Raw genomic sequence first — 10334 nt, 5'->3', positions numbered from 1 at the left:
AAATAGTCCTTGTTACTTTCTCATGCATTTATCTCTCTTTGTTTTTATTTTACAACCCTTAGATTGGTATTAATTTGGCCTAAATTCTTTCCAATCGAACAAAAGCAAATAAAATATCATCAAAATTAATATTTTAACCTATTTTCATATCAGTGTAACTCTTGGTTCCACAATTAATTAGGATACACACATATACACATTATTATAGTAAATTTCCTTTATGGTTCATGTGCATTATCTACCTCCTTTTAATCACCACATTGTTCTCATAATCAACTATATAGAGGCATCTATGTAGCTAGTTGTCCATGGCTCAATCACAATCTATGGAGCCATGACAATAGGTTGGAATCAGTTATCACCTTTTTTGATTGTCCATTTTGTTTATCAAGTCTATGAGTACACCCTCTAAAGTCTAAGCTAAGCTCAAAGAGTGAAGAGAAACCTCAATCCCAAAGAGTTGAACCTCAACCCCTTCATGGTCTATGGATGAGTAACTCCGTCTTTCATGATGACAACCCTCACCTTGAAAGTGAATATATGTTCTCTACAATTGAGTAGTGTTTTAGTGATCCAACGCACCTAATCCAATCCATATAATGATTCAAAAAAAAAATTAAAAATAACTTAATCACTATAAAATTTCAATACAACCATATTCCTCCCTTTCTAACTTCTTTTTATCGATTTATGTAGCTCTACGAAACTCGACTATAGAAATTAAAATCAATCTCCATTCCTAACTTCATTCTCTCATTTAAACTTTTCTTAGATTTTGAACTTTACATCTACCAAGACCTAAACTTAATAATCGTATTATAATATTTAAATAATTTTATAACAATATACGATGATTTTTTTTTAATCTAAATAGAAAAAGAGCAAAAAAGATTTACAGTCGAATTAAGTACGTGCATCTTAATATTTTAGCACCTCCTCCGAGTAGATAACCGTTGTAAAATAAATTGCTTGAGAGGAAGGGTCGACCGTCAAATTTGTTCTCTCATTGCAATTGTTAAACAGCCGTTGATTATTTATATAAATATCTAAAGAAAACTAGATAAATACAAGGGCACCTGTTAAAATTCATTATCTGCCCTTCGTCAAAACCAAAACACAAATAGTTTAAGTGAACTTAGTGTCGGGATAAATGTGGACAACAAATATATTTTCTGCATTTACACCCAAGTTTTGTCAAGTTTACCTTAGGGGAATACATCATTACACTCTACACGTGTATTATTGCTTTCTTCCCAACATGCTTATATTTATATTTGTTCAACAAATAAATATTTTAAAATAAGTTATCATTCGTTATAAAATATATGATAATAAATAATAATAGAAGTGTATTAAACGTAGTCAAAGGTTATAATTATTGAGAACAAAATCTTAGTTAGAGTTTGTATGATAATAGATGATGACATAAGTGTATTAAATGTAGTCAAAGGTTATATTTATTGAGAATATAATTTTAGATAGAAAAATGTTATTGGTTAATGAGAATATAATATTATAGATGTATGTATTATTGTTCTCTTTCCTAACATGTTTATTTTTATATTTTTTGAGTAAATGAAAATTTAGAAACAAATTACAACTTGTCATAAAATATATTTTAATGGATAAAGATAGAAGTGTATTAAATGTACTCAAAGGCTACATTTATTGGGAATATATTCTTAGAAGAAAACAGATCATTGTTTAGTTCATCTAATTTTTTAACATAAGAATAGATCATAATAATGTATATCTTAATAGAAAGTAGAAAAGACTATTAGATCTAGTCAAAGTTGTATTTTTTAAGACTACATCCTTAGATTTAAAAAATACCATTGTCTAACCTACCTTTTTTTTCACATGATTTTACATAGACTTGCAAAATATAAAACAAAAATTAGAGACAAAAAATCTTAGAACATGTCATAATAATGTATATTAAGTCAATTATCTAATGTTCAATGTCTTAAAATTTAGTGAATAGAAAAAAAAAGTATTAAACCAAGCATTATCCTTTTGCAATTATAAATGCACTCATTCAAGCATTATTTCAAGAAACTTTACATTTGAGCAACCTTAAGATCAAGTGATAAAATTAAAATTTTAAAACACCATGATGACATAAAATAATACAACCATAGGTTTCATGTGAGCCAGTTTAATACACTATTTTTCTATTAACTATACATAGTTGGTTCTTATTAATATTGTAGACATGGATGGTGAATAGTGTAATTTTCTATTTTGTTCATCTATTATAAGGTAGGGATCAAGTTGCAAATGTAAACTATTGCATTAGAGAAGTTACACATTTCACAAGGGAATTTTGCATGTACCTATAAGCTATTAGAAATATTAAATTGTACATCTTGAAATAAAAAAGAGTGCACAACCTTCATTGACTAGTCTTCTATTATATAACCCAAGTATTGTAAGAAATATATAATATAAATATATGCGTAGTACTTCTCTTACACACTCTCTTGAATTAATCCAAGGTATGATAGATAGATTTGTTGGGTATAGGTCTTTGCTACAAGGTTTTACAATATATTGACATCTTCGATTTCTTTATAATGAATTACAAGAAAGATTTAAGTTTAGTTATTCAATTACAATTTTATAATATAATATGTTGTATATTTGAGGCTATTAAAACCTTTATGCTCTTAGTATATGACTAAACTTAGGTTAGTGTTACTATAACTCCTTCCTCTTTATTTCTAGTTGTCGTGTGATCTAGAATTATCCCTTTTCTATAACAATTATGAGAAAGTAAATATGTGAAATCACTATCCAATGATGTGGTATAATGCTTAATGAATAAGAAAAATGTAGGAGGATCAATCTTGGATGAACGAAATAAGTTGTAATCTGAATTAGAACTTAATTAAATCTTAATATCATTTACCTCCCTAAGATGAATAATCTTAAATGTGTCTTCAAATATTTAGATGAGATCGAAATGTTTGGCACATAGTTTTAGTAGGTCCTCTCTAATGAATTTTTTTTGTCACATCACATTAATAAATGATGAGAAAGTTTGAATATGAAGTTACATGGTAGAATATGAAGGGCAAAAATATCTAATATCAATTTAGAGGCTTACTGAGAAATATGTATTATTGCACAATGAAAATACACATTTGAAATTTATAATATAATATTCATAATGTTAAATAATAAAAAACTAGACTCTATCATAATAACTAAATGACTTCAATACTTCTAGATACGTTGAAAAAATACACATGAAACTATCAAATTATCCATATGCATCACTTTTCCAAATATAATAATGAGAACTATCAAATATTTGAACTCTGTGATATTTTTTTAATAAAAAATTGCTATACAAATGGAAATTAATTGCAAGAGGCTGCCCATGTTAGCACATAAGACTATTCCACGAAAGAGATAAAGATGGAAACCTCATCCATGACTAAGATCTTGAAGAGACACTCGCTATTTTTATTATCTAGAACCTATCTTTACCACCAACCTACTATCTCGATAGAAAATATGTATTTCTTGTATTAAATATGTTGTAAGATTTGAACGAATAAACAAGTATAATATTTTAAACATATAATAGTTAATGACAGACCCCACTTTTGTCGTTTATATAGCAACTACGTGGCATAGGATCCTGCGCCACAGTCGGGTCTTCTCCCTTATCTATCTCCCCTGCAATCTAGTTTCAATATCTAGTTTCCATCGCAAACCTCTAATTTCATTCAATATCTGCCTGTAATCGTAGTCCTTATTTGAACTAAGTGCAATGGCAACCATGGAAAAACTGTCACCCAAATATGGAGATATGGTCACCATTCTTAGCATTGACGGAGGAGGAGTCCGGGGAATAATCCCTTCAACTATCCTTGAATTTCTAGAGACAGAGCTTCAGGTATTTAATTTTCTCAGATCCAACCCAATACATATTCTAAATTGTTTCGAATGTTCTATTTGTTTTTACGGTTTTGTTTTAAGTAAAATTAACTTGAATCTGTTGATAGAAACTGGATGGCCCAGACGTCAGATTAGCAGATTATTTCGATGTCATTGCGGGGACAAGCACAGGAGGACTCGTTACTGCAATGTTAACTGCTCCAAACAAGGAAAACAGACCACTGTTTGCCGCTAAGGACGTTAAACAGTTCTATAAGGACGAGAGCTGTTCAATTTTCCCAACCAGAGGGTTAGTTCCCTTCATTTTCTAAGCATTCTTATTTGATAGAATAGGAGGCCAAATAAATATGTATAGGCCTAAGGCGACTAAGTCTGTTGAATGGATCTTTACCAGGTTCATTTGGGGATGGTTGCTAAAAATTTACGCTTTCCTGAGAGGCCCAAAATATACGGGGCGTTATTTGCACAATCGGGTTAAAGAATTAGTGGGTGACATTCGATTGCATGATCTACTAACTAATGTGGTGATCCCAACATACGACAGCCATTTACAGCAGCCTGTAATTTTCTCTACTTTTCAGGTACTTTTTCCCTTCCTTCTTTAACCAGATTCTTTTAATATATTTTTAAAAAATGAATAGATCGTCATCTCTACATGTGCTATCTACAGGCCAGAGACGATGTCTCAAAAGATGCATATTTATCAGATGTATGCATTGGTACTTCCGCAGCCCCAACATATCTTCCTGCTCACTATTTTGAGACAAAAGATTCATTTGGCATCCCCAGACCATTCCACCTCATAGATGGAGGAGTGGCTGCTAATAATCCAGTAATACTTCTATTTTCCTTTCAAATATATTTGTTAATTGCTGCTTAGCCACAACTAATTCCAATGTTTTCTACTGTACTTTTAAATAACATTTGCAGACTTTGGTTGCTATGAACGAAGTGACAAAAGAATCCCTCAACCACCCCGAAGAATGGGTAACCCTAAGAAAAGCAAAGGTGAATTACTTAAAGGAAAAAACTTTATTTTGAGACAGTGATTTCAACATTTATTAACAATGGGCATTTTTGAATCAGGACAAGAGAAATATTTTGGTGCTATCTCTTGGAACTGGATACAAAACGGCAACCTACAAAGCCAGTGATGTTTCAAAATGGGGACTCTTGGGATGGCTTCGTCAGAAAGATATGGTACCAATAGTGGACACTTTTATGCAATCAAGTTCCGATATGGTGGACATTCATTCTTCCTTACTCTTCCACACCTTTCAATCGGAACAAAACTATCTCAGAATTCAGGTATATCATAATTTTCTTCGTCTATGGAAGCTCTCTACCTGAAAATTTTTGAGATGATGTTTACCCATACGTTGTTTTATTTTAGGAAAACGAATTGATGGGAGATGCAGCCTCTGTTGATATCTCTACTAAGGAAAATCTTGAGAACCTTGAAGAGATAGGCAAAGAGCTTCTGAAAAAGTATGTGTCCAGAGCCGATTTTCAGACGGGATTGTTTGAGGAAGCTTATGATGAGGGTACCAATGGCGATAGGTTGATCAGGTAAAGAAGGAATCGCAATTATTGTTATTTTCATTATGAAATCGGAAACAGAGAACGCATTAATCGATGATTTGAATATTAATTAAGGTTTCTTGACTTCTGAGCAGGTTTGCTAAGGAACTCTCAAACGAAAGAAAGGTTCGAATAATCGCACGTTCATCTGCGGATACAGCTCAGAATCCTGTCCCAGCTCCCTAATCATCTGTGTAAACTTCAATGTAACCACGTGATCAATGACCCTTTCGATACTTTTTTTAATGTGTGCTCCATTTCCCTGATAGTCAGTTGTTTTGTTTTTCTCTCTCTGCTGCTGTGCTGTTGTATATGGCTGTAAGACCTTTTCCTTTTCTTCTGGATCTTGTTTAATCTTGCCCCATTATGGGTGTACAGTCTCTTCAAAATCAATTTATCTTAATCAAAATTTTAACAAGTTAATAAAGAATTTTAATATTTTGAACTTATTTTCTTAATCTTTCAAGACAGAAAATTTATAGTAATTTATTTAACTTGAAATTAGTCAATCGATTCTGGAGAGAAATGAAGTGGAAATTTCTATATTTAAAGTTGATACATAATGTTTTGAATAATAATAAAAGCTATTTTTCTAATATTTTACTTAACTACATTAAATAAAAAGATAATTTTATGTCTTTCCTTTGTAAGAGGAGGCCCACATATTCCTCTATTAATGCTTCATAGATAATATTGGTGGACTGGGTAAAAGAGTTGAATGGTAAAGGTAGGTTCACATATGCAACTAATCCTAATCTTAGTTTCATAAATGTAACTAATCCTAATCTTTGTAGCCAATATGATCAAAATGATATGGAGGGAACAATAACTAATATCCAAATACAAGTGTATCTTATGTGTTGACTTCTAAGTCTCTAGATGCAATTTGCTAGAAAGGGGATGTTTACATTTTGTATTTATTATTGATGAAAGGATCACTTATTCACAAAGATACACATCATTTTGTTTTGAGTACCTTGATGATGTGGGCATGTTTTGTGATTTTAAATCTAATTAGAAAAATATTAAATTATCTGTTTAGTTTATGGTATATGTATCTATTATTGATAAATACTTTATACATACATACATTCATACATACATACATATGCATATATACATGTATATAAACACACAAATATATACATGCATAAATATGGATACAAATATATTGGAGAGAGACTTGAACAATTTATCATACCATTGTTACATTATTATTGAAAATAAAACAAAACATATAGAATTGTTATGATTTAAATCACATTGATTGCATTTGAATACAATGGTTTTTTAAAGCCATATTTTCTCATTCATAACTGGCCTATGAGAATAACTTTTCACAATTAATCAGTAGCTAAAATTCTAATTTATTATTTATTGCTATCTTATAAACCAAACTACGATGTAATAACCCAACATTTCCCCTTTAATACATCCATCCAAACAAGGGTGGAATATCGTAAGAATTAAATGCAACTCTTCTATAGACTTTGATGAAGTAGCTTCACCAATCATTCTCGCTCATCTAGGATTTATGTCAAAATGACTCCATCAACAAATCACTTGACTATAGAACATGTAGACCTCTACACAACATGAGAGAACATAAAGTGTCCCCAACCTCCTTGCACATTGAGAAAATGAATTTCCTTTGAAAGTCCACATTTCCTTTGAGTGTGTCAAATCACTTCTCAATTTTTCACATGACAAAAGAACTCTCCTCTAAGAGTTCAAATCTTTGTTGAGTGTGTAAAATCCATCATCTATATTGCAAAAATAGAACAAAATGTGAATACATCAAATTCACTCAAGAAAAATCTCAAGATGCCAACCTTGCCTTTTCTAATAGATACTCACAACAAATATGAAAATGGCAAGTCCCCTCTTTTTGCCAAGGACACAAAAAGTAAAAAATAAAAGATATTTCTCATGTATTGAATCACCACTGAGCAAGAAGCTATCTTAGGATGATAGATGTCCCCTACCTATATTACCTCAAATCTCTAGTATGTTTTCATTAATGATTTACTTAATTGATACAAAATATTACTTTTTATAAGCCTTGAAATCCTTATTAGATGTAACTAAGATGATCCCAAGAATACTAGCAATGATTATGGCCATAATTAAAAATAAGAATTTGGGTGTCAAATAAGTGATAATACACCTTTATTATAAATCTTTGCAAAGAATACAGAATGCGACCATGACCTTTCCAATGAAACCCTCATGACTTATTACGCTCAACAACTTCCCCTTTCACACCTTATAACTCCATTTCCTAAAAATAATGGAATATTTTTATTCAATTGACTACATACTTAAAAATACCAATCATAATGGAACTATATTAGACACATTTATGTACAAGCTTGGTGAACTCCATAAATAATTCTTATTTCTTGTATAAATTGTTGTAATACAAAACTTGTCCAAGCAAATGATTAGAGGTAAGCATTAAATTTTGAGTCTTTGCTTGTGCTATTCCAAAATACATTTAAATCCATATAGCTCTTAAAGATCTACACAAAATATCATTCATATTTCTTGAGGGTATTTTTATAGAAAGTAATTCCTTTTCCATTAGAGAATGTGAGTTCTACCAATTAGAGAGCCATGCATACCATTTTTCATGTTATGCTCATGACATTATTGAGAAATATGTGGATGACATGTTAGAAAAATTTAACAAGAAAAGAAAATCACCAAGTGATTGCTTAGAAAATTTTTAACTGTCTAAGAAAAAATGATTGATTATTTTTTATTAGATAAGTAGGGTTTTGGAAAGACCTTAAATCCTTTTACAAAAATATAGGAGTGCAAATCAAAGAATTACAACTCAAAATACAACTGAGAAACCACCACAAAACAACAAAACACAGAACCAACCAAACAATCAAAGGAACACTGAATGCTGCAAGGCAATCAACAAAGAAATTAAATAGGTTTAAAGAAGTGATTCAACTATTTTTTATAGAATTCTCTCTACTTCCCTTGCTTTGTTAATCCAACTCTCCTAGACATCTTTTCTTGTTAACATTTGTTTTGAATATTCACAACTTTAAGAGGATTAAAAAACACCCTTATGCCGGCCAACTCAATAATTACTCTAGGAAAAAATGACTGCATGGAATTAGTCTTCTTGCCTTCCATACTCTACTGATCTATATCCTTCAAACATATTTTATTACACTCCGTTTTACTCAACCACAACTTCAGGAGGGGAAAATGCCCATCTATCCACCATCTAATCAATCCCTTTATGAATAGAGAATTGAAAAGTAGAAAAGAAGATGATCCTTCCTACTCCAAACAAGCTAGTCATTCTTGTTTGTCATGCAATCTTTGTGAGAATGCACCACTTTTATGCAACAATGACATACAATTCGGGATTTTTCATAAACAATTCCCTGAGCCCATTTACCCAACATATAAGAAAGGGCAACATGAGAAAGAATCACCATATTTTTAGCTACAAGAACACAAAATCTAGCATGAAATAACCATTTCTTAAGCTTAGTGACAAAGTCAATAGAAGCAAACCTCCCCAAGGAGTTGGCTATAGACATGATGATCTATTCATTCAAGGTTTCTAGTAATAGGCCAAGTAATCAAAATCACACTAGGAATAAGAAGTTAGTCTAAGGATTGAAACAAGAGGACCATTTAGAAAAACAAAGGTCGTTTATGCCTAGGAACTAGGGTTCCTTACTTGGAATCTTTAATCATCTAAATTAGAAAAGGAGAATAGATGATAGGGAGTTGACATTGTAGTTATCTCCATGTCCTCTCAGTTTCCAAAAAATGAGTGATCCATCTTATAACCTTATCAATATGATGAGTATCACTTCAAAACCTCCCAACAAGTGAGCATCTGAGCCAATATGAAGACACATCTAGCCATGAATCAATGATCTCCACTTGAAGCACTTTCCCTAAAGGAGAGAAATATTTAGGAGGAGAAGGGGTCTCATCCATCTCATCCTAGAAGCCCCAAAAGGATAGGAAATTTGCATCCAAACAACAGTAACAAGATAGTTAGCCACAAAATCATAATGGGGAACACCCACACCATAAAGGATGGGACCACTATTATAGCTAACTGCATAATCACTCTAGGGAACATCCACACCACAATGAATGGGGGAATCATTTGTCATACATATGCCAAATAAATATATCCCAATAGAAGTAGAAGTCATAGGGGAAGAAGCAAGAAAGAGCCCTTGGAAATTAGAGTATTTCAATAGACAAACATCCATCTCTAGCTTGACATCTCTATTTGCACAGTTAGAGTAGGGGCCAATAGAGCCATCACCAATACATGCAAATCCAAGATTCCTACCCATGCAAAGGTCTCCAAAAATAACATCAAGGGAGTTGGCCTTGGAAGAAACAATGAGGGCATTTTTCACTACACAAGAAGGTACTCTCCTACCCTTACAAACAACACGATACCTAGATAGGAAATCCTTCAACACATGAAAAATGGGAGTATTCAAAATATAAGCAAACCTTCTTTGACTCGTCCAAACAAGACATATCCAACTCAAAATCACCATCAAATCTTAGCTCATCATCAGAGACTTTTTATGCTTCCTCGAGATGGTCTAAAAGACGAGCTCCCAGTAGAATATCTAGAATAAGTTCATAATCATCATCATCATCTTCCTCATCTTCTGAACTCCCTTCATAGCCTCAATAAGAAGAAGTCTCACCTCCTTTGTAGGAGGCGATAGGTTCCTTCGCCCTAGCTCTTGAACATGTTTCCATTCATCTTCAACTATAAGTTAGAGTATTTTGTATACTAAATAAAATTGATTGTTGAAAGATAATACATTACA

General features: G+C 31.9%; 1 protein-coding gene across 1 annotated transcript; it reads left to right on the top strand.

The window, feature by feature from the left end:
• The first annotated feature begins 3729 nt into the window (after window positions 1–3729).
• Window positions 3730–5785, top strand: LOC131038784 (patatin-like protein 2). The gene is made up of 8 exons (XM_057971334.2): window positions 3730–3907; window positions 4017–4198; window positions 4304–4490; window positions 4580–4741; window positions 4840–4917; window positions 4996–5217; window positions 5303–5478; window positions 5586–5785. Exons 1-8 carry the CDS (start codon window positions 3782–3784, stop codon window positions 5674–5676), a joined length of 1224 nt encoding a protein of 407 aa, XP_057827317.2. The 5' UTR covers window positions 3730–3781; the 3' UTR covers window positions 5677–5785.
• Window positions 5786–10334: the final 4549 nt, after the last annotated feature.

This window comes from Cryptomeria japonica, chromosome 8 (genome assembly GCF_030272615.1).
Source record: "Cryptomeria japonica chromosome 8, Sugi_1.0, whole genome shotgun sequence".
NCBI classification, from domain to species: Eukaryota; Viridiplantae; Streptophyta; class Pinopsida; order Cupressales; family Cupressaceae; genus Cryptomeria; species Cryptomeria japonica.
Note: the sequence above shows the minus strand (reverse complement) of the source record. Positions and strands in the feature narration are given on the sequence as shown.